Source organism: Molothrus aeneus, chromosome 9 (genome assembly GCF_037042795.1).
Source record: "Molothrus aeneus isolate 106 chromosome 9, BPBGC_Maene_1.0, whole genome shotgun sequence".
Classification (NCBI taxonomy): Eukaryota; Metazoa; Chordata; class Aves; order Passeriformes; family Icteridae; genus Molothrus; species Molothrus aeneus.
Genome location: NC_089654.1, coordinates 30,172,797 through 30,196,054, shown reverse-complemented (window position 1 = coordinate 30,196,054; position 23,258 = coordinate 30,172,797). Strand labels below are relative to the sequence as shown.

At 50.6% G+C, this 23,258-nt stretch overlaps 2 protein-coding genes across 2 annotated transcripts; one reads left to right on the top strand and one right to left on the bottom strand.

Annotated features, from left to right (window-relative positions):
* Positions 1-102: 102 nt before the first annotated feature.
* PRDX6 (peroxiredoxin 6) lies at positions 103-9,208 on the bottom strand. The gene is made up of 5 exons (XM_066556204.1): positions 9,023-9,208; positions 6,371-6,527; positions 1,934-2,080; positions 1,320-1,466; positions 103-784 (listed from the first exon to the last, which is right to left on the bottom strand). Exons 1-5 carry the CDS (start codon positions 9,112-9,114, stop codon positions 653-655), a joined length of 675 nt encoding a protein of 224 aa, XP_066412301.1. The 5' UTR covers positions 9,115-9,208; the 3' UTR covers positions 103-652.
* A 21-nt stretch (positions 9,209-9,229) lies between these two features.
* On the top strand, positions 9,230-23,046 carry TADA1 (transcriptional adaptor 1). Its single transcript, XM_066556202.1, has 8 exons — positions 9,230-9,342; positions 9,601-9,692; positions 10,741-10,806; positions 16,772-16,869; positions 18,921-19,130; positions 20,128-20,279; positions 21,013-21,175; positions 22,088-23,046. Exons 1-8 carry the CDS (start codon positions 9,269-9,271, stop codon positions 22,238-22,240), a joined length of 1,008 nt encoding a protein of 335 aa, XP_066412299.1. The 5' UTR covers positions 9,230-9,268; the 3' UTR covers positions 22,241-23,046.
* Positions 23,047-23,258: the final 212 nt, after the last annotated feature.

Below are 23,258 nucleotides of genomic sequence, written 5' to 3'. Positions count from 1 at the left end.
AGTCTGTGCTGCTGCCACCCCCTCCAGAGCCTGGGCACAAATCCCAGCTGGTGCCCACAGGGAACACAGCAAATGTGGGGGACAGACAAGGGACACTGCGGGTAGTACTGAAGGTCAGTTTATTTGCTTGACTCCCTCTTCCACAAAACCTGGAAACCATCACCTTCCAGCAAGAGACAAGAAAGCAGTTAAGAGGTGAGAGATTTAGCTCTGCAGCTCCTCCCCTACTCATGGAGCACAGGTTAGATGGCTGCTCTGAAAGGCACACAGCAGCTTGGAGCCCCCAGAGCTCCCTGTCCCAGCAGGACACCCCTCCTCACCACGCCTCCAGGCTGGCACCAGACGGGAGGGACACCAGAGCAGGAGCCCCGCAGTCCCCTCTGGGCTGCTCGTGTGCTCCTGGCAGGGCCGGGCTGAGGCAGGAGAACACCCAGGGGTTGGTTCTGGGGGGGTGGGAATGGAGGGACAGGAGGGCTGGTTCTGGGCTGGTTCAGGAGGGCTGGTTCAGGAGGGCTGGCTCAGGGCTGCCATGCAGCAGCAGTGTGCCAGGACAAGGCTGTAGGTGGTGCGGTGTCAGAGGGGCAGGAGCTGGGCTCGGGAAGGCTCTGGCATCCCAGCAGGATGGACAGACAGACAGACAGACAGCCAGCCCTCACTCTGGCTGTGGGGTGTAGCGCAGGTACTTCTTGCCTGAGGGCAGCTCCTTGGTGAAGACACCTTTGGGGAAGAGCTTCTTGGCCTCCTCGTCAGGTAAGGTGGGCACGACCATGACGCTGTCACCGGGCTGGGGAGCAGATGGGGACAAATGGGGACAGTCAGGAGCTGGCAGGGCTGGGCACGGGTGGCACTGCCCCCCTGTGAGTGATGTCCCATGCCTGGAGCCAGCAGTGAGGGCAGAGTGGGAGCTACACCAGGAGCCACGGGAGATGTCCAAAGGGAGAGCTGTGCCACCTGCCAGCCCTGCCAACGGCATCCCACAGCCATGGCACTCCCAGGGGAACAGGGAGGGAGGAGGGGGAAGGCTGAGCCTCTCTGTGATGCTGGATGGAGCACAGCTTGCCCTGGTCTGCTCATCCATTCCTACAGTTCAGACAGCCCTGGGCAGCTGGTGCTGGCTCCCCCTTGACTCCAAGCCCTGGGGAAGATCTGCTTTGCTGGGAGGTGGCTGAGCTGGCCCAGCCGACTGGGGAAACCTTCAGAGGTTTCCCTCTGCCTCCAGCTGCTGCTTCCCCCAGCCTAGGTGCCCCTCCAAGGGGGGCTGGCTGCCATTTCAATGCCTGTTCCCAGTGCCTGGCTGTGAGCTTTGCCCTGCTCCTCACCTTCCAGTCCACAGGGGTAGCGACCTTCTTGTATGCTGTGAGCTGCAGGGAGTCCACCACTCTCAGGATCTCATCAAAGTTTCTCCCAGTGGTGGCTGGGTACAGGATAGAGAGCTTCAGCTTCTTATCAGGGCCAAAAACGAACACCTGAGCACAGGAAGACAGTGTCAGGGGCTGGGCACATTTGTCTGATTGCACTGCTGGATCTGCTCAGCCCTGATGCTCCTTCCTTTCCCAGGAGCTGCCTGACCACAGGTGTTGGGACAGGGGAGATGCCACAGAGGGGATCCAGAGAGCAACTGATGCCCAGGGGATGGGCTTTTGCTCTGGGAGCTCCTGTGTCCAACACCAGCTCGTTTTGCTACTTGTGCCCTTCTAGTGCAAGCACATGAGGGGAAAGGGAAAGCCCAGCAGATCCAGCACTGACAGAAATGAGTTGGGACAGGCACGACCAGAATTGGTGGATCACCATGACAGAACCCAAGGGAGCCAGCCCAGCTCCTGGGGGTGGCCATGCCCATCCAGGTGAGCTGCCCCACAGGCCCAGGGCAGGCTGGCAGCCGTGGCTCTGTGCTGCTGGGCAGGCCTGGTGCTGTGGGACAGGCAGGACTCACCACTCGAGCCGTCAGGGGCATCCCGTCCTTGTCCTGCTCGTCCGGGTCCAGCATGCCCAGCTTGACAGCCAGCTCCCGGTTCTTGTCAGCAATGATGGGGAAGGGCAGCTTCTCTGCAGGCTGCTCCCCGTTGTAGGCATTGATGTCCTGCAGGGACAAAGCCATGGGATGTTCCTGTGGCACCAGCACAGAGGCAGAGGCCAGGCAGAGCCAGGAGCTCCCTGGCCCCAAGGCCTCGGGCTGGGACAGCACAGCCAGGGTTCATGGCCTTCCATGAGTTTCCAGAAATCAGGTGACAAACCAGAAATTTTTGTGCCTCCTCGTTCTGGAGGTCAGTTCTCAGGCTGTCTGTGCTCACAGCCTGGGCAGCAGCTGCTTTGCCCAGACAGTGGGCATGGAGCAACAGGGAATTCCTGCCCCTGCTAGTGACACAGAGAGCTTTAACTGAGAACTGTGCCCCTCTTCCAGCTCCCTCCTGCACTGCTGACAGGTGTGTTGGTGTCACAGCTGAACTGGACTGTGCTCCTAAGGAGTTGTTTCTCTAGTGGCAGAGCAAACCAGCTGACAAAGAAAGGCCCAACACTCCACAGGTCTTGTGCAAGGCACCAGTGCCATCCAGTGAGTCACTCACAGCTTACTTAACTAAAGGCTCTCAAAAAACTCCACTGGAAGCCTGAGTGCAGGTGCTGGGATGCTGCTCACTCATTTCTGAACCACTCCTGGCACAGTAGAGAAAACCATCTCCCTCCACAGCCCTGGAGGCTCTGCCTTGTGAACATGGTTTATGAGGCTGTACTGATCCCAACTGGACCTGCTTCACAAATACACACAAAGAAATGTATTTTGAGCATCTCCACACTTGGTTTGGACTCAACTAGAGCATTTAAGTTATGCCTGGGGTCTGCAGTGCCACCCTCCCAGGTCACAGGGAGCCCCAGCAGTGCTGGGAGGAGCCTGCTCAGGGCAGCACAGGCAGGGCAGCTGCCAGCATCAGAGCAAGCAGAACTCGAGGCTCTTGCCCCAGGACAGGGCAGCCTGTTCCTTCCACCCTCTGCATGCTACAAGGAGACAAAAGTGACTGCAATGCTGCTGTGAGGCTCCCTCATAGGGCTGTGCTGCATTATCAGCTCAGCTGATAACCTCAGTGTGCAAACCCCCCTGCCTTCCCCGGGCTCTGAATGTGGGGAGCAGGCTGGGCCCTGCTCACAGGGAACCCAGGGAGGGCAGGGTTGGAAATGCTGCCCTTTGGCTCTGCTCAGAGCACACCAACAGCAGCAAGAGCAGGCAGGCCCTGCACCCTCCCCATGGCTGCTGGTGCTGACAAAAGGGGCTGTAGCCCTGCCCCAGCTGCTCAGGATGCTGCAAGCAGGTCAAGTGGTGCACTCGTGGCCAAAGGTTTCCTTTCCAGCTTTGCTCTTTGCCTGTTTTCTCCCCAGGCCTTTCTGTGTCACCACAGCTCTGCAGAAAGGGGCCACTGCTCTCAGCTGGGCTGTGGCCAGGCCTGCCTTGGAAGGAAGCAGGGAATTGGTTCTGCTGTCCTGCAAACCTGCCTTGGCAGAGCAGAGCAGGGAAGGAGAGCAGAGCTGGAGAGTTCAGCTGAGGAGAAATGCAGCTGAATGCTCCACAGAGTCACAGGAGGCTGCAGATGGACATCAGCAAATGAGAGCCACCCACTCCTCTCTTTAGAGCAGGGCTGGAGGATGAGCAGAGTTTCTGAGAAGTATTGTCTGAATCCTATGGACTGTAACTTGTTCCAAAATGCACGTAATTTCCTGGCCTGGGGAGAAAACAGCCTCACAAACCACACTGTGTTGCAATAAAACACCCATGACTCCCTTCCCTAATCACTGATTTTCTTTCCAGAGTCCAAGCTGAAACCAGACATCACAGGAGGGATTGATTCACCACTGAGTCACCAAGGTGCAGGTATCCCCGGCCAGAGAGAGCACTGAAACCTCTGACAGCACAGCAGGGCCTGCTCAGGGAGCTCAGGCATTCCCCCAGCCCTTGGAGAAGCAGCAACCTCTTGCCTGGGGAGCTGGGATCAATCCCTGGCTGAGCCAGAGTCCCCAGTCCTGGAGCAAGGCTCTGTTCTGTGCCTAGGGATGGCCAAGAAGAGCTGTGACATCCCTGGCTGGAAAGCACAGCTGCACAAAGGGACACAGGGATTCCTGGCTGCACTCTGGCCCCACCTTCCCAGGCAGATCCCATCTGCCCACTGAGACCTGGCACAAGTTTCCTTATTGTTTCATGCAGGAGTTCAGCCACCCCTCCTGCCCCCTTGCTTCCTTGCAGGCTGTGGCCCAGGTAAAAGCATCTTCATCCAGACAGGGAGCAGAGGTGTGTTTGGGAATGCTGCACACAGGGTTCTGCCCACCCAAAATTTTGTTCACTCCAGGTCTCAATCCAGTGAAACACAGGCTGCATGGAACACTCCAGCCTTGTCCTCACCAGCTGGATCTTTGGCTCTGGAGGATTTTCAGCTGCTTCTGTCTGACAGGTGCTGAGCTGACACTTCCAAACCTCTGGCTCCAAGGCTTCTCCCAGCCTCACAGGAAGCTCACCACAGCTTCAGTCACTGCCTCTCCATGGTTTTTCTGGAAAGCTTTCCTGCTCTGCCTCCCCTCAGCCAGCATCAAGGCTGTTCTGCCACTTTTCCTGGTCTCACCTGAGGTTGTGCCATGTGAATAATTCCATAGGATCAGCAGAGTCAGCTCATTGTTCATCTCTTTTTCAGATCACCTGAGTCCGCTGAACCCCACACATCCCTGCAGGATGAAAGAGCTCAGCACTTCCCTCCAGGATGAAAGAGCTCAGCACTTCCCTCCCTTGACACAAATCCCTGCTTTCCTGCAAGAAAGAGCCTGCCCTTCACAGAGCTGACTTCATGAAAAAGCTGCTTGCAAATTCAAAGGCTTTGCAGAAGTCAGCAACACCCTAACACCTCAGCTTTGACCAAGCAGCAGATGAGTCTCCCTCACAAAAGCACAACACAAATGTTCTGTTCTGGCTAATGACATGTTATTTGCTAATTTGTCCGCTGGTTTCAGCCAGTTTGAGCAGCACAGAAATCTCATTTACTGGGATTTGTACATTGCTTTTCCCAGGCCCTTCTGAGGCTTGCTGGGGCATTGGCCATGCACCACTCAGGTACAAAGGCTGATTTAAGCAATAAGGCAATTAGCTAATTTCTAAAGCCAGTTAGTCACAAAGTAATGTCCAGCTGAGTGTAGAAATTTCTCACCTTTAATGCCTCTTATTGCAAGCACCTCTCACCCCTGGAAAATACGTGAGAACATTCCCAATTTTAAGAGCTAAGAGAGTGGCAGGTAATTCACCCAAGGATTTTTACACTCTGGCCATTTCTGTCTGAAACACTCATTTTAGACCCCTGCCACCTCTAGCCCTGGCAGCATTCTCCCTGGTAGCACACACAGGCTGCCTTTGAAGTTTTTCTTTAGTTCCTTGCAAGGTCCTTCACTGAGTTATTCCATTCCCATCTCTTTTTAATACTCCCTCATGTCCATTTTACACTTAACATTCTCCTATTTGTGATTTTACAGTTAACATGTCCATTTGTTTTCTCCTCTCTGCCTGAGCACGAATTGCAATTTTCTCCTCACTTCTGATGCCTCTTTTCCTTTCCTGTTTTATTACAGAACTTCCTGAGGGTCTGTGGGTAGGCTGCCTTCCTCTGAGGTTCTGGCATCACCTCCACACATTTTAACCCTTTCAGTAGTGCTGGGACAGCGGTAATATTGCTTTCCTCTTATATTGATGCCTCAGGTTTGCGCTTTTCTATTTTTCAGGTTCTGTGCTGCTTTAGTGTGTGGGTCTGGGCTTCGTATTAGGGGATGGTGAGCTCTGTGCACAGAGCAGGGAGACAAAACAATTCCTGCTCCAGCTGGGGACCAAGGACAAATGATCCAAATCTCAGCACCAAGAGCACAAACACCGTGGGCTGAAGAGAGAAAAACAGGAAGGATGGGACTTGATAACCTAAAGCTGTAATTGGGCGATTAACTCCAATGTGCACATAGAGCAGAACTTATAAAAGTGAGAGACCCCATGACCAGTCATCCATTTTGTGACCATTTTGGTTCATCTTGGGTGCAGCCCTGGCTGGGCTCTTGTGCTGCCCAAGGTGGATCCATTGAGGCCGTTTAATAAATCCCTACTTTATTCTTTAACTCTGTCCAGCCTCTGTTCTAGCTCAGCCTTCTCAAGGCATCACCATCAAAGTGCAAAGAGCACCCTGGACTTTGTGGGGTGCTCCATGAAGATGGAGAAGACCCTCCCCATTCCCGCTCTGCATTTCAGCACCGCCACACTTTGGGATGCGACGCTTGTACCTCCAAGGCTGCATGGGCATTTTCTGCAGCCTTTGGAGCATGGCAGCAGCACAAGCTGGCCCTGAGGCCCCCCCAGAGCCCGTACCTTGCACCAGGAGAGGTGGTCCTGCACGCTGTCGATGGAGAGCGCGATCATCTTCACGTTGCGCTTGCTGAACTCAGGTGCCAGCTTGGCCGCCCGGCCCAGCTCCGTGGTGCACACGGGGGTGAAGTCCCGCGGGTGGGAGAACAGGATGCCCCACCTGCAACGGCAGGGAAGCAGCTGTGAAGGTCAGCTGTGGTTCTGGTTTGTGCTGCAGGCAAAGGCTGTGCTGTAAGAGCCTGAATGAGGGATGGGGGGCTCCAGGGGCTCTCCAAAATGCAGTTTATAACATCCAAGGTGTTACAGCAGGACAGAGCCTGTGTCAGCCCCAGCTGCAGGCAGCCCTGCAGACCCTTAGTTTAGGTTACAATGCATTCTATACTTTTCTTTGCTGAGCATCTTAATACAGCAGAACCAATCTATACCTTAACTTTTATCTATAGCCTATCATAACTGCTATAATTACCATATTCTTGTTACTATTCTCCAATCACTAAAAGTTAGTACATTACAGTTTAAACTAGAAGTTGTTTTTCAGTTTTCTTGCAGTGGAAAATTCTGAGACCTTTTTTCTACTTGCAGCATTGGCAGGCTTGTTTGCCTGTGCTCTCTTTCTGCTTGGTAAAAACATCTTGTTTGGGGTGGGTTTATCCTTTCCTCTAAGCCATAAAAACCCCTTCTAACTAACACACCCTTTGCCTCCTTGGTTATCCAGTAAGACTGGCTCAGCAATTCCTTTCTTCTATATCAAAACTTGCTTCCATTATTTCTTCAGATTTTACATTCAAAAACCTTTCTGCTAAGCATACATATCTGTGAGACTTTCTTGTCAAACTTTCATCACTCCCAATGCTGTGCAGACTGCACAGCACGGAGTGCAGGAACAGCTCAACTCTGATAAGGAATTCCTGCCCCGGCAACTCTTCCTTCCCTATCACCAGAAACTTCCATGAGATAAGCCCTGCTCTGGGAAACTCCCTGCATCTCGCTCCCCACTCTGCCACCAGGATCCTGCAGGAGATGCTGGAATAGCCCCTGGTGCGTCACATGGAGGTGGACACTGCTGTGTGAGGGAGGAAGTTTGGGGAGCCAGGTGTACAGTGCAGCCCAGAGACCCCACGTGTGAGGGGGTGCCTGGCCAGGTTATTGCAGAGATGGCCACTGACTCACGAGCTGGCCACTACCCCTGCACCTGACCTGCACGAGGAGACACACACAAATGTGCATCGTGCAGCTCAAAAGAATGGGACAGGACCAAGCCTTAACCCAGCTGCTGCTGTGAGCTACACTTCATTAAAAGGTAAGAATTAATCAATAGTGGGGGAGGCCAGAAGTTAACATCACATTGTGGCTCCTGTTACAATGACACAGCCACCTCAGCTTGGCAGCAATGGATTTTGAGTCTTTAAAGCAGCAAACACTAATCCTGCACCTCCCAGGTAAGGTAAAGAGTGCACAGAGAAAGGCAGCAATGCAGCCCAGCAGGACAAGTTGGAGCAAAAAGGCTCTCAGGACTTCCCAGGGGCTAAAGCAAAGCCACCCCCAGCACTCCAAATTCCCTGCCAGAGACTCCTTCCACCATTTCTCAGCTCAAACCACACAGATCTTACTGCACTGATCTTCACCCGGCCCCCAGCACCACAGCAAAAGCCCTGTCTGAGAGCCTTGGGAATGCAGCTGGAGGGACGAGGTGAGGGTTCCTGCAGCTCTGCCAGGGCCGTGTGACTGCCACGGGTCACCAGGAATTATTGACGTGGAGCTCCCTGGCCATGGTGCCAGGAGGCTCCTCGGACAATGCCTGCGCTCCGTGAGCAAACAGCAGCGAGCAGGAGGGGAGAGCTGTGTGCCCGGCCGGAACAGCCGCTTCCACAAGGGCTCACAGGGCTCTTATTCCCCTCTGCCCAAGCTCCCAATGGCCACAGCAGGGGCTGATCCAAGCCTGCCAAGCGTTACCGGGAGCGGGGTCCGGGGTGCCGTGCCCGTGTCGGGAATGGGGCAGCGGCTGCGGAACGGTGCCCGAGGGAGCGGGGCCTTTGTCACCTGGGCACACCTGGGCACTCCCGGGACACCGAGCTGTCCCCTTTGTCACCTTGGCACTCCCGGGACACCGAGCTGTCCCCTTTGTCACCTTGGCACTCTCGTGGCACCGAGCTGTCCTTTGTCACCTTGGCACTCCCGGGACACCGAGCTGTCCTCTCTGTCACCTTGGCACTCCCGGGACACCGAGCTGTCCTCTCTGTCACCTGGGCACTCTCGGGACACCGAGCTGTCCCCAGCACCGCCCTGGGCTGAGCGCCGCTCTGGCCAGCCGGGCTTTGCCTCTCCTCTGTCCTCGGGAGCTCGGCTCGCCCTCCGGGGACGATGGGAACGGGATTCTGCCCACCGGGAATCCCGCCGTGTTCGGCGCCCCGGTTCCACGAGGAAAACCCACATTTTGGAGCGAGCCCCCAGAACCGTGTGACACGGGACTCAGCGTGCAGAAGGAAGGAAGGAAGGAAGGAAGGAAGGAAGGAAGGAAGGAAGGAAGGAAGGAAGGAAGGAAGGAAGGAACGCGGTGAGCGGCCCCGCTCCGTCCCGCCTCACCGCGCTCCCCGGCGGCGCGGACATCCCACCCCCGCTCCCGCTCCCGCTCCCACCGCATCCCCAAGCACTCACGAGTCTCCCAGGAAGTCGTGGAAGCGGATGCGACCCTGCGTGGTGTCCGCCTCGAAGTTGGGCGCCTCATCCCCCAGCAGCAGCCCCGGCATGACTGCAGCTCCTAATGCAGCTCCTGATGCAATTCCCGGTGCAATTCCCGGCGCTGCTCTCGGTGCCGCCGCCGCCGCCCGCTCTGCGCCTGCGCGCCGCCGCTGCCCCCTGCGCGGGCACGTGAGCGCGGGCACGTGACGGGCCGAGGCGGCGATGGCGACCTACGTGAGCGAGCTGGAGGCGGCCAAGAAGAGCCTGAGCGAGGCGCTGGGCGAGAACGTGAAGCAGTGAGTGCCCTTGGGGAGCCGGGGGAGCCGGGTTAGCGGGGCTGCGCCACCCTCCCGGCCCCTCGCGTTCTGCCGTGTTCCTGCAGAGCCTCGGCGCCGCTGCTGCCGCTGAGTGAGGGAGCAGCGCTTCTGCTCCGCTCCCTCAGCTGAGGTGCTCGGGGAGGGGAAAGAGCCGCGGTCTGGTTGAGAGGTTGGACCCTCTGATCTCGGAGGTCTTTTCCAACCGCATTGATTCTGTGGTTCCCTGCTCTTCCCGAGGTACTGGGCCAACCTGAAGCTCTGGTTCAAGCAGAAGATCAGCAAGGAGGAGTTTGACCTGGAAGCGCGCAGGCTTCTCACGCAAGACAATGGTAAAGGAGCACCCGGGGTTCGCTTCCCTGCTAGGCCTGGGAAGCTCCTGCAGGCTCCGCGGTGCTTCCCGAACGGGGACAGTGCTTGTGAGGGAAACAGCAGCGGCCAGGGCTCCGGCAGCAATGGGGTTAAAATGGTGGGAGGTGCCCTGGCCTGCATGGGGAAGTCCCTCTGTAACCCCGGTACTGACAGACAATTTGCCGTTGTAAATGTGATAAACATGTAAAACATGCTGTTCGAGCAACCAAAAAGCCATTTTTTAATGTCACTGTGGAGGCACAGTCTTTTCTGCGCTTTCCCTTTGGCTGGAGCTGGAGCAGGGGCGGGAGCCTGGGTTCCCCAGGGTGCATTTGCAGCAGGCAGGTCCTTCCTGCCCTTGGGACTGGCAGCTGGGGTGCTGAGGGGGAGATTCCTCGGTCCTTGCGTCTCTGTGTGTCCTCAGACGTGGGTGGGCATTGCTGAGCTCACTGTGGGGGCTCCTGGTTTCCATGTTTGTGATCCCTTAGGGAAAGGCAGGGAGTTTTTTTGGTGCTCAGACTCCAAAGAGGATCCTAAAACCCTCTGAAGTTGTTTTCACTTTCTCTTGTGCACATTTACTCTATGTTCCAGAAAACCTCTGCAATGAAGTTCTGTTTTGTTAGAGCCTATTTGAGCTGACTTCATCTTTGTGGTTCTCATTTTGGTGTATTTGTAACAAAACCAAAAGCACTGCAGTGGGGTGCCTGCATGGCAGGAGGGGACAGCTGCTCTTCTGATTGGCTGAATACAGCAGAACTTGTCAAGCAGCTGTAATACACTGTGTGTAATACTGAGAAATGACCTCATTGTTTCTGTGCTGTGTGTAGTATCCTCTGTGTTGTTGTCATAGTAGTAGATTCTCAGCCCAGTAGAAGAAAACTCTCAAAAAACTTAAATTAAAAATTGACTGAGCAGGTGGGGAGAACACAACAGTGGGAAAGCTTGGGGAGCAGCTTTAGGATGGCTTTGAGGGGGTGCCTCTGGGCACTGATGTGCTGCTAATGAGCTCTCTTCTCTCTCTCTGCACAGTCCATTCTCACAATGATTTCCTCCTGGCTATTCTCACCCGATGCCAGATCTTGGTTTCTGCCCCAGGTGAGTCCTGAGAAGCCTCATTAAGCCCTTGGTGTAACACTGTGCCTGCCACTTGTGTGTTTGGGGGTGTGTGCACAGTACCCCAATGTTCTCAGCCTTCATATTCATGGGTTTTTTGCCACACAGGTAAAAATGTAGCAAAATGATGTTTCAGCAGAGGTGCTTCTAACCAAGCTGTGTGTGCTTGGTTAGAGGCTGATGCTGGATTGCTGCCTGTGATAATCTGGTTTGAACTCTGGGTTGGTGTCTGCTGTGAGCTGAAGGGTCAAAGCACATGCAGCCTTCTCTTTGATGTGCTTTGCTTACCTCTTTCCCTCTCCTCTGACCTTTGTTCCTGGTCATTGTGGAGAGCTGACTTTTCCTGACTCATCTTGATTTCAAGTACATATCTGATAGAAAAGTGCTTACTGGAAGCCTTGGTTGAGCTATGACCTATTAACCCAGTCATCTGCAGATAGTTAACATTTTAACTTTGTGAGCATCTAGAATTACATTTTAGCTCTGTGAGTGTCTAGATTGGCTGCCCTCAGGGGTGCAGGTGTGTTTTGTTTGGTCTCCAAAAGAGCTCTCAGCCAAGAGATGTGGTAGCAAGGGCAACTGAGCTGCAATTCAAGGTGTGGAACTGCTGTGTAGGAAGGGAGAGGAAATTGTTACAGCTTACATGGGCTGAGACCTGAGAGATGAGTTTTTTGAGGGAATACCTGCTACTGAGGTGCCTGTTGTAGCTAGTGGAAATAATGCCTGAAAAATTCATGGATGGCCATGAGTTTTTGTGTTGGAGCTGATCCTTAACTCTACCAGCTCTGCTAATTAAATGTTGATTGCCCCCACCTCCAATCTTGTATTGTTTGCTGTTGATTGAACTGCAAAAACACCTTGTGTGTCCTAAACTTGTTCCCTTTAGGGAGCTGGACTCGTGTAAATCAGAGGGTTTATGTCTGAATCTGCTGCTCCTTGCTTTTAACCTTGAGTAATTAATTACAGCTGGATTATAAAGAGAGTGCACAGGAACAGAGATTCCCCTGATGATCACCTGGAGCAGCTGAGTCTAAATGAGGAGGGGAGGGAGGCAGAGCCTGTTCTCTGAGCTCAGCAGTGAGCTGCTGAGTGTTGGGGTGCAGCTCACAGCTCAGAGGCAGTGGTCAGGCTAGAGCCTCCTGCCACGTGGCTGAGGCTGGGGTTTGTTATTCCTGTGTGCATGCTCTGGGCTCAGCTGTTCTGAATATCACTTGTCTCTTTATGCCACTTAGTCATGGTGTGCAGCTGTCTGGTCAGGATTCCTCAGCAAACTCTCCCAGGTGTCCCTTTCCAAGGCTGTTTAGGATTGTTTGAAGGTGGGAGCCCCAGCACAGAGCAGGGTGCTGCTCCACAGGTGTTTTCCATATGCTCTTTATTTCCTGCCTGACCTGCTTTAATTTCAAGTCCCTGGAGGTTGTTTTCTCTTGTCCCATTGAGCTGCTCTCTTCAGAGCCCTGGAAGAAGCCTGGTTGTCGTGGTTCAGCAGGTCATGGCAGCCTGTGGTGGCAGCCAGCTGGCCACCAGTGCTGGTCACCTCCAGGGCTCTCAGGCAAGCTTTGGCTGGCTCTGTGGCCACAGACTGCATAAGCCAGCTTGAAAAAAATCAGTTTAATCATGGCTGTGTGGTCTTAAAGATGTGGTTTGGTGCTGTGGGGCTAACAGTGCGTTCTGCTGGTCCCTTCTAGCAGCTCAGCTGTGCTGTCCACAGATCAGTGCAGTCTCCCAGTGATCTGGGAGCTGAGGTTCCTCTTTCTGGGCCACTGACTGGGAGATCTCTTAGAGCAAGATCTCCCTATCAGCTGTGTGTGCTCTAGGGTGGTACATGCAGGCCCAGGAAAATGCAGTATCACTGGAATACTAGCTTTTAACATCTAGATTTATCTTTCTTCCCCTAGATGCCAGTCTAACACCTGCTAGTTTGTTTTTTTTGTTTTGTTGTGGTTTGGTATTTTCTCTCTCTCTCTCTTTTTTTTTTTTCCCCTCCATGTAAGAATGGAAAGCTAACAGGCTTTTATCTCTACCACTGTCTTTTGGGTAGAAGGTGTTTACTTGATGATTCATGGAAATAAGTAACTTTAAAGAAGTGTTTTTGAGGCACCTGGCACGCCATCACAAGGGTTATTGATGCATGTACTTTCCACCTTCTTGTGAGAGACAAAGGGAAAATAACCATGTGTGGTCAGTGGTCAAGTTGTACTTGATACTGTACTGGAACAAGAACCCTTGGAGAAGGTATTTTTCAGGCGTGATTATAGTATATCTTGAACATGCAAACAAACCCATCTGGTCCCGATTTTGCTGCCTCTTGTACTAGTGGTTCCACCTGGGATTTAAGGAGCAGTTGGTGACCGTCACCCTTTTTGAGGATGCTTTGCATTTCCCCCTCTCATCTGCTCAGGCTGTCAGTCACCCAAACCACTTGAAATCCCAGTTGCACAGCCTCTCTGGCATGGGCCATCTAGGGCTGGCTGCTGCAGAGGCAGGGAGGTGTGTTGTCCATTCTGATGTCAAGGATGACCATTTGGGGTCAGCTCTCCTGGCTCTGTCCTCTCCCAAGTCCTTGTGCCCTGCCAGGCTCCTAGCTGGTGGGATGGGGTGAGGAGCAAAAAATCCCTGGGCTCTGTGCTCTGCAGGAGTGAAAACATCTCTGTGTCACCAACATTGTTCTTGGCACTCATCCAAAACATAATCCTGTGCAAGCTACCATGGAAGAAATGAACCTTTTTCCTCCCCAAACCAGCACACTGGGATTTTTTCTGCCCCAAAAAATTCCATCAAGAGAGACTCTGATTTAAATCCTTTCTTAACCTTGCATGGACTTGTTTACTAAGCTGACCTGCCCTTGTTTGTTGGACAGTTGCAAGCACTCAGGGTAGCAAGGTTTCTTGAGTTAATATGTATCTTGTTGCAACTGTTCCTTCCTTTCTTAGTTAAATGTTAGCAGTAAAACTGAGACAATTGCAAACACTTGAGTTAGTGATGTAAGGATTTAATTTATTGGATAATGTTCTGAAGCCAATTAAAAGATGGTTTGGTGAATTAGAACTCATGTGGAATAACAGCAGCATTTTATTTCATCAGGTTTGTCCACAGGCTTTGCTTAGAGGGCTTTCAACTGTGAGATTGGCTCAGGTTGCTCCTCTTTGCTTCTCCCAGAGTACTGAGAAGGGAGGAAAAGTAAGAAAATAGCAGTGTGAGGAGAGCAGAGGAATATGCAGAGGAGAGCCAGCAGAATATCAACCAGATATCAGCAGAATAGCTGACCAAAACCCTTGTCCCTGCAAGAAGATTAAAACAAGCAACCCCCCCAATTGAAGATCAAGTAAACAGGCGTGGGAAATGTGTTTTCTCTCTGTCTGCTTCTTTCTGTGGTGACTTTCTCTGTTTCTTTGTCCTTTCCTCATGCAGCATGTCAGGCAAACCTGACAGGCTCTGTCTGGACTGGCTGGTGCCATCATGATGGTGCCATGCAGAGATGTGGCAGCTCCTACAAAAATGGTTTTAGCTCTTGCTGATCTTTGAAGGCAGAGCAGCAGCTGTGGCTTGTTAAGGTCTGATTCCTTTGCTAGCAAGATTAAATAAAATCTGCATTCATCTCTGAAGTTTCATGTCTGAGCCAACCCAGCCTTGTCATTTGTGGCCAGGAAGGCAAGTACTGGTTTCTTAGAATGCTAGAGGGAAATTTTGCTTTCTTCATCTAGTGCAAGTTGGGCTTGGTAATATGAAAACCTGGAAAAGGAACCAAAAATTGTGCTATGGGCTCCTTATAGTGGGGAATAGGAGATTCTATCTCACCTTTTCCTTGTTTTAAGCTGAGTTTGGCTAAGTTCTTGTTAAACATGCACGTTGAGATTCAATTAATTTGCATCTTTCAGATCTACTGTCAAAGCCTATAAATTTAGTTGCCATTTAATTTAAAACCTACTGTATTATTTTTCTTAAAAAAGGTATTTCAGAAATTCAGACTTAACTGTAGCTTATTATATCTGCATAACACTGACAGAGAAAAGAGTGTTTGCAATTTCCATCTCCACTCATGGCACTTTCTCTGGTCACAAATGAGGCTGTGAATGAGCTGTGTGAGACCTGATGTGGTTCTCCACAGTGGTTTCCTATGCTCCATTATTAGGGCCTCTCCTGTGATGTATTGATGAGCAGTGACACCAGCCTTACAATTTTTGGGGAGGTTTTATTTATTATCTTTTAATTTCTTAAATTTACCAGTGGATTTTGACAACAGGGTTTGTAGGCTATGGATTTCCACCTCTCTGATAGCATGTAGCTAAACATCTTGGTAAACTTTTTTTTTAATATAGGGAGAATGTGCCATCTCTGTGTGTGTAGGTTATTTCTAATCCCTTCTTAGCAGCTGACCATTCAAAAACTAAACCTGAATCCTTCAGCTGAGCCTGATCCTGTTAGAATATTTTTTTTCCAAAGCAGAGGGCACGGTGCTTGTGCTCCAGCTGTGAGTGTGGGAAGCTCCCCATAGCTAAGGTCTTCTAGCCAGCCTCATTCCTTACAAACAGGGCTGTGGTATAATTGTGTTTGAGTTTCTGACTACAGCAAATTAACCATAGTTAATTCTCAATTATAGCAGATTGAGCATAGTTGGGACAGCCAGAGATAAACCCACAGATTGGTGTGAAGCTGGTGAGAACTGTGGGAGCAGGAGAGACCCACAGCTGGGTGTTGGTCAGTGCTCAGTGAGGCTGGCCAGGCTGTGGGTGGTGAGATGTGGAAAGGCTGTTGTCACCTCTTGTCTCTCTCTAGAGGAAATGGCAAATTCTGGCTGAGGTGTGGCCAGGGGATGTCCAAGACATTGCTGTGCTGTCAGAGCTGCCTGGCAGGGAGCTCCAGGCTCTGCTTTGGGGGCAGCTGAAGTGCCTTCAGAGCTGAGCTGTCCAAGTTCCCTGCAGTGGGACACGCTGAGGGCACGCTGTGCTCCAAAGGAAGAGGATGCTCACTTGCAGGGCCGGGCTAGGCAGGAGGGTGCTGCACACAGCACAGGCTGCTCTGCAGCCACAAGAGGGCTGTCCAGCCTCTGAGTTGCACTTGTTCCCGGCCAGCAAGCACACACACATCCAGTGCAGTGCTGTCCTAAGCCAGTGTTCCTGAAGGAATTAATTGCTCACAGATGCTGTAAGCCTGTCAGCAGGAAATTTGCTGGGCTGTCCTTGCCAAGAGCTGTGTGATTATCAGGATGTGGTTTGGCCTGCTGTAGGGGTAGCTGTTAGACAGCATCCAGTGGACTTTAGAGCTGATGATTTTATTGTATTTATTTATTAGTACTAAACAGGAACCTCTTTTTCAGCTGTTTGCTCACCGGTCACATTAGTGACATCCTGGTCCTGGGCTCAGTGGCCTCTGCGGTTCTTCCCCCCTCTCCTCTTCAGTGTAGCAGAACAATCAGCTTGATGTAGTGGTGTTTAATAAGGATCCATGACAAATCTTGCTGAAGCAGCAGGAGAACTGGGGAGTCAGGCTGCTCAATTCAGATGATTTAGCATCTGACCTGATCCAGGAGTGGGTGAGAGGAGAACCCACCTCCAGGTAAGAGCTTTAGGCAAGCTCTTACCTTCCTGATGGAACAAACAGCTTGTTCCTTCCTTTTGGATTTTCTTACGGGCTGTGCTTATCTCTCTCCTTCCACTGTGGGTTTTGTGTGGTGTGTGGACAGAAATTGCTACACAAGTCATGGGTGTTGTGAGTGAGTCAAAGTAGCAAGGGGCTGACAAAGGAAGGGAGGGGCCACCAAAGATGTTCTCCCCTCTTTGCTATGGCTGTTGATTTTGGTTTGAGGCTTAACAGGTGGCCAAATGTTAAGGGTTTCATCCTGGCCCTAAATCAGCAACACTGAGTGGGTGTTTTGTGTTTTTTTGGTTTATTTTTTGTTGTTTGTTTGTTGGTTGGTTTGTTTTGGTTTCTTTTTCCTTTCAATTTGTAGAAGGTGCTGGATCTCTGCCATGGCCAGGTGGCTCTGCAACTAAACCTGGAAAACCCAAAGGGAAGAAAAAGATTTCTTCAGTTCGCCAAAAGTTCGATGTAAGTGTCTGTGGTTCTCTTTACATCTGCCAAATTCCTAAAACAAGTGATTTACTGTTTATTCAGGCAGTCAGATAGAATTCTCTGACTAACTCTCAAAGTGTTAGAAGTGAGATCCTGGGTGTAATGTTTTCAGAAGGTCAAGTTGTTTCAGAGCTGAGAATGCCTTTTAAAGGTGCTATTTTCTGGTAGGTGGCACAGAAATGTGCAAGATCCGGTTCACTTTGCAGCAGAGGCTCTGTACATCCACCCTGCACTGTCACACCCCTGTTCTGCACTTGTTTCTGTGCTGCCAGACCAGTGTGGAGGGGAGATTTGGGATTAGGCACTCTGTGTGTGCTTCAGAGACTAAAGGAATCCAAAGAAATGCAAGTCCAGCTGAAGGCTGCTTGTATTTAGGAATTCTCAAATTACTTTGCAGTGCTCACAGCTGCAACCTCTATTGTGATGTTCTGAATTTGTACTGTATTACCTTGCCTGTCTTAAAACCTGACTGTAACTCTTGAGTTCAGTAGCAAGTAGATGAGAGTTCGAGAAGCAAGTTGTGATGTAGTGGAAGTCTTGGAATTTGATTTACTCACTACCCTTAGGATGCACCAGATTTCTAGTGTGTGTTGTTCAGGAATGCTTGGCAGTAAGCACTGTATGAAGTGCATCTTATGATTAATGGGCTTTTCTGGTACTAATGGGATTCCTGAGTAGTGTGAATGTGCAAGTGCCTTGGTATTTCATAATATTTCCCTCACTGGTCAGAATAACAGCTGTGAATGACCACAAGTCCATTCCAGTTGGCTTCTGCTCTCCCAAACCATATTCCTCTTGAGAGTTGCTTACGTTTTGAAGGTCTTTTTTTCCAGGCATGTGACTTTCCTGTAATGAAAGCATAAATCTTTAGAATGATGGGGAGGGAAACCTGCTTTCACATCACCAGTGGGTGGATTGGTTTTTCACTCTGAGTTAAATGCCACACTGTCCTTTGACTAAAGCAGCCCCCCTTTCTCCCCTGAAACTAAGATGTGAGAAATCCACTTTGCTGCTTATTCATTGTTCATATTTAAAGTGTGTTTGTCCTGGTGCCCCATAAGAGCCTTGCAGCAATCTCCATTCCACAGCTACTGGAAAGTAGAAGGAGTGTGTTGAGTCTGTTTCCTTGTGGGTCAGAGCTGGGCCAAACACATGGCTGGGCTCAAGGATCAATAATTTCCAGTTGCTTTGTTCCCCCCTTTTTCTGGAGACTGGGGAGCCATCACAGGCACTCAGAGCTTGAGACACAATGCAGCCAAGGATTTGTGCTGGAATACATATGGCCTGGGAAATGCCACCTTCTAGTATGAATTCCTCTTCTGTGATGAGTATTTTTGCTAAATTACTGAGTCAGTTCAGAAAAATAGTCATATTCCATCTCAGTGGCTGTTCTGTAACACAGCTCTGCTTAGAGTAGTGAAAGTACACAGGGAGCCTGGAGTATGAAATTAGTGCTGGAATTGGGCTAAGTTTAAAGCATTAGAGAAATGTAAGAATCAATCACACAAGTTTAGGATCATGGGTTTTAATCTGGAGGGTAACTGTACAGATGGTAAGTAAAAATGCACCCTTCTGTACAAGGAATTACTAAATAGATGAGAACTTTTCAACACAGAAAGTGTCTGAGAGATGTGAAAGTCCAGTCACTGGCCTGGGTAGTGTGAAAGGAGATAAAAGGGGCAGTCACTGACTGCATTTGAGATTCCCAGGAGAATCAAACAAATCTGGCAGGTGGGGTGGTACAGAGCAGACCAGAGCAGGTGAGTCTTCATGTGGTGTGTAGAATTTCTTGCTGCAGTGGGTTGTGGATACCCAAAGTTCAGGTGGTTTGGGGTGCTACTGAACAAGGCCAGTGAAAGGATACCAACACTGACTTAACAATTTCTTCAGTCACAAGCCATTGGGGAGGATTTTTAAAGGATTTTTTTATAGATGTAAGCTTTCTGACTGGAGAAGGGATGTCCCCTAGATGAACCAAAGGGTCTGAATGAATATTACCTTATGCTTTAATGTTGTGTTCCTGTCAGCACCGGTTCCAGCCTCAGAACCCACTGTCGGGAGCCCAGCAGTTTGTGGCAAAGGATCCTCAGGAGGATGATGATTTGAAGCTGTGCTCTCACACCATGATGCTCCCCACACGTGGCCAGCTGGAAGGAAGGATGATTGTCACTGCCTATGAGCATGGGCTGGACAATGTCACCGAGGAGGCAGTGACAGCTGTTGTGTATGCTGTGGAGGTGAGGCTGGGCTGGGGGGCTGCAGTGCTCTCGTGACAGCAGCAGCAAAAGGCTCTGTGTGCAGTCTGGGGCTTTGCCCCCCTGCATGGGGTGGAATCCTGCTGTTCTGATTGTTCTCCAATTGTCCTTTTGTCCCCAGAGTAATGTGAGAATGGACAATCTCGTGCCCTAGATGTAAAGTCTGGGACTTCTGCCTGCAAGTGTTAGTTTTGATGTATTTGCACAATACCCCAGGCATGCTGAAGTAGCTGCTGTGGAAAATACTATTCCTGTCACTTAAAAGCAGGGACAGAATGGGAATGCCAGTTTGACCAGTTCTATAAAAAGCAATCTGTTACAGGCACAGTGTCTGGCCTGGCCATGAAGGGACACAAGCAGGTGATACCTTATCCAGGTGAAGTCCTGGTTTGGCTCTGGCCATTGGTGGTGCATCACTGTACACATCCCAGGAATGACACAGCCACTGCTTGGAGCACTGATGTGTGGTTGGTTTTCTGCACTCAGCATGTGGAGGCCACCTGAGTTCCCATCTGGATTGAGGCCAAATGAAGAAGTTGTCTGCTTGTTTTTTCCAGACAGTTCCTTCTCCAGCATTGTTCGGGCAAATGAAAAAGATGAGTGAGGGGCTTTTCACTCTCATGTCAGGACGTGCATTTCAGTTCAAGTGTAACATCCAGTGTCAGTTATGAAATCTTAACTTTTGATCAAAGGTTGGGAATTTCCTAGCATCGAAGACACCCCTTTGACATTTGAAGCAGGGCATCACATATTAAAGTATAGTTCACAGGCTGATGTTTACAGTCCTCAAAGTGCCATGTTCTCTGTATCCAAGGGCTGGATAATGAAAACCTCCTGTAGCTTGTCCAAATATTGGTTCCCTTCCATCTTTAGGTCCCTGTAGTCATAGCAGCACTGCTTCTGTCTTGCCGTTTGTTGAGGCCCTTCTATCCACAAGTGAATGAATCAGCACATGTCACAAGATTGGTTTTCCTTGCAGAACCACCTTAAGGACATTCTGACCTCTGTGATATCCAGGAGGAAAGCCTATCGTCTGAGGGATGGCCATTTCAAGTATGCCTTTGGAAGCAATGTCAACCCTCAGCCATATCTGAAGAACAGTGTTGTTGCTTATAACAACTTAATTGAGTGGTAAGGAGCTGGCAGCACGCTGATAATGTACATGGATTTTGCTGGTCTTGGAATTACTCCATGGCTCAGTTGCATCTTGTATGTGTGTTGATGGTGTCTTGCTTTCACCAGCTAGGAAGGCATTGGTATGGAGGATTGTGCAGCTGAACAGGGAGTGAGAATATGGGGATTTCCCAGCACTGGAGTGAGGACCTGCAGGACACTGCCATCCTGTCATTTCCTGCATGCAAATGTGTTTATGGTTCTGTGGCACATCTTTCCAGTTAGCAGGGCTTTGAGGTCCTTCTGTTTGGAGTCTGTGTCAAAGAGTTTGTGCAGTGCATCTGGCAGTGTTTGTGTACGAGAAGGCAGTTTTGTTTGTCTGTGGCAGCTTCTAGCAGTTGACAGGAGGTCGTGGGTGTTTGAAGATTTGATTGTAGCGCTACAAACAACTCTGCCTAACGGCCAGTGTTCCAGCTTAATGTTGTGTGTGCCTTAATTTTTATGCTGGGTAGAAACTACTGGATGCAAGTAACAAAAAGTTGCACAACTGAGACCATTTAAGCAGGGCTGGAGCATGTTGAGGCTCAGTCCACACTCCTTGTTAAACTGGAATTTAAAAGAAATTTTTATTAGAGCTGAAATAATTTTATGTACCACATCTGTGGTGCAGAACAGCAAGGCTGCTGCTGTATGACAGCCACAGCTGGTGCTGGTTTGTGACTGGGATGTTTTCTGCCTGCTCTGCCCCCAGCCCCCCGAGCAGCACCACGCCCTCAGCAGGTCAGAGCCTGGCCCCCCCACCCGCTCCTGATGATGCTGAGCAGCAGGCAGCCCTGCTCCTGGCCTGCTCTGGGGACACCCTGCCAGCATCCCTGCCTCCAGTCAACATGTACGACCTCTTTGAGGCACTGCAGGTAAGCTGGTCATGTCACACCTTCGTGTCACCGGCAGCGCCGCCCTGGGTGCCAGCTGCAAGTTTTCGGCGTGGTTTATGTGCATGGAGGGGGACTTGTTTTCTCTTCCCATAGTCTCTTTCCTTCTTTGGCTTTGATTTGTTCCCACTGTTAACTGCTGGTTTAATGCCTGTTCTGATCCCCTTGGTCACAGAGCTGAGGAGGAAATCCCTGTCTCACAGCTGTGTAAGACAGGTGAACTCTTATTAGAACTGAGCTGGGTGGATTTTGACAGTGCTGCAGAAAAATACCTTACCTGGCATGTCCCTTCTTACTCTTCATTGTTCCACCTGGGTACTTAGAGGAATACCTGGTCCTGGCATGCAGGGCACTGCAGTGGGTTGGCTGTGATCACCCCAGCCCTGGGGAGGCATTTGAGGTCAGTTGGGTGAATTTTCATTGGCAGTGTATGGCTGTGGTTCCCTCCTCCTCTGGCAGTTGTGGGGGCATTGCCACTTTGAATGTCTAAAATTAGTTGTTAGAAATTCCCCCTTGATGATCTGTACTGTTGTGAACAGGCCTTGGGATTTTGTCTGACAGCTGTGGATACAGACCACAGAGCTGTAATCAAGCATTCACCTCATGTTTAGTCAGAATTGTTATTTCTGTGGTTTTGATGATCAGTTATTGATTGCCACCCCAAGAGCAAAATTACTATTTCCTTACCGTGGCACTCCCTTAGCAAGTGGTGTAAGAGGTTGTTGTGCTGTGCTGGCTGCTCTGGTGGTGCTGGCAGGGAGCAGCTCTCCCTGTGAGATTCCCTTTGTTCCCACTCTGCAGAGCTGGCCCCTGTGGTAGAGGGAGATTATTCCCTGGTAACATGGGCAAATGTGTATGGAAGTGTGCAGCTTGTTTCCCACCATGCCTTTCCAGGTGCACAAAGAAGTGATCCCTGCACACACAGTCTATGCTCTAAACATTGAGAGGATTGTCATGAAGCTCTGGCACCCCAACCACGAGGAGCTGCAGCAGGACAAGATCCACCGGCAGCGCCTGGCCGTGAAGGAGGGGCTCCTGCTCTGCTAGAGCTGGGCAGCCCTGCCAGCCCTCAGGTGGCTCCAGCCTGCTCCTGGGACTTGGCATTCAGGTGCTCCTTACAAACCTGTGTCAGCATCTCCAGGATGATGTGATTTATGAGTCAGCTTTTCCTATGGAAATGGGACTGAGTTGTGGGACACTTCTCTGCTTCCCCAGAGTCATGTGCCGTGGAGGACTTGCAGCAATGCCACTGAATTGGGAAAGAGAAACGAGACATATTTGCAAGGACTGTTTTTAGGAAAAATAAATGTGAGAGTGGAAAGAGTTGGTTTTAAATAAGGTGTGCTCTTGTTTTCTTCTGTGAGCATGGAGAATCTGCCTCCTTGCCCTCACCTCTCAGATAGTTTCCCTCCTGAGCTCAGAATCCAGAGGTCTTGTCCAGCTTCTGTTGCAGTTAGTGGGATCCTTTTCATTAACTGGTTATGAGGTGGGCTCTTGTGCAGATGAGCAATTCTGTTAGCTGATGTTGTTCCTCTCCTACCAGGGGAACTTCTGCTTAGAAACTGTGACAAAACAAAACTATGACAAAAGGGAATTGTCTTGGTGTTGAAGACTCCTTGGATTTGCAGCATGAACAAATCTCTCCTTTTGCTTCCTTGTAAAAATATGCAGGCTTGTATTACTTCATTATGAAATTATGCAGCCACACCTCCTCACATGGGAGATGTGCAGATCACTGTGTAAAAGGAGAAATCCCACCTTGTGGGTTTCAGGTGCTTTGCTGTATTCCTGAGTCAGCTCTGGGAACGAGCTTATTATGACAAGAGAATTCCATTAAAGTGTCCTAATTACTACATGGCCTGGGTTTGACCTCAAACATGAAGGTACCTGCTGAAGTGTGACTCACTCACTGTGCCTCCAGATTAATGGAATTGAAACAGCTTCTTCTCGGGGAAAATGAAAGGGGAAGCTCATGGTTCCACTTCATTCTGGTTTTCCTATTTGGAATGTATTTGGATGGGAAACTTGTCATATTTCTTGTGAAGTTTTCTTCTCTGCTGTACCC

Excerpts from the sequence above, each read along its gene's own strand:
- TADA1 (XM_066556202.1), top strand. The coding sequence starts at position 9,269 with ATGGCGACCTACGTGAGCGAGCTGGAGGCGGCCAAGAAGAGCCTGAGC. Across the intron at positions 9,343-9,600 it reads CTGGGCGAGAACGTGAAGCA|GTACTGGGCCAACCTGAAGC; the intron begins GTGAGTGCCCTT and ends GCTCTTCCCGAG. Across the intron at positions 20,280-21,012 it reads TATAACAACTTAATTGAGTG|CCCCCCGAGCAGCACCACGC; the intron begins GTAAGGAGCTGG and ends CTCTGCCCCCAG.
- PRDX6 (XM_066556204.1), bottom strand. The coding sequence starts at position 9,114 with ATGCCGGGGCTGCTGCTGGGGGATGAGGCGCCCAACTTCGAGGCGGAC. Across the intron at positions 6,528-9,022 it reads CACGACTTCCTGGGAGACTC|GTGGGGCATCCTGTTCTCCC; the intron begins GTGAGTGCTTGG and ends CTGCCGTTGCAG. Across the intron at positions 1,467-1,933 it reads TGCCCCTGACGGCTCGAGTG|GTGTTCGTTTTTGGCCCTGA; the intron begins GTGAGTCCTGCC and ends TCCTGTGCTCAG.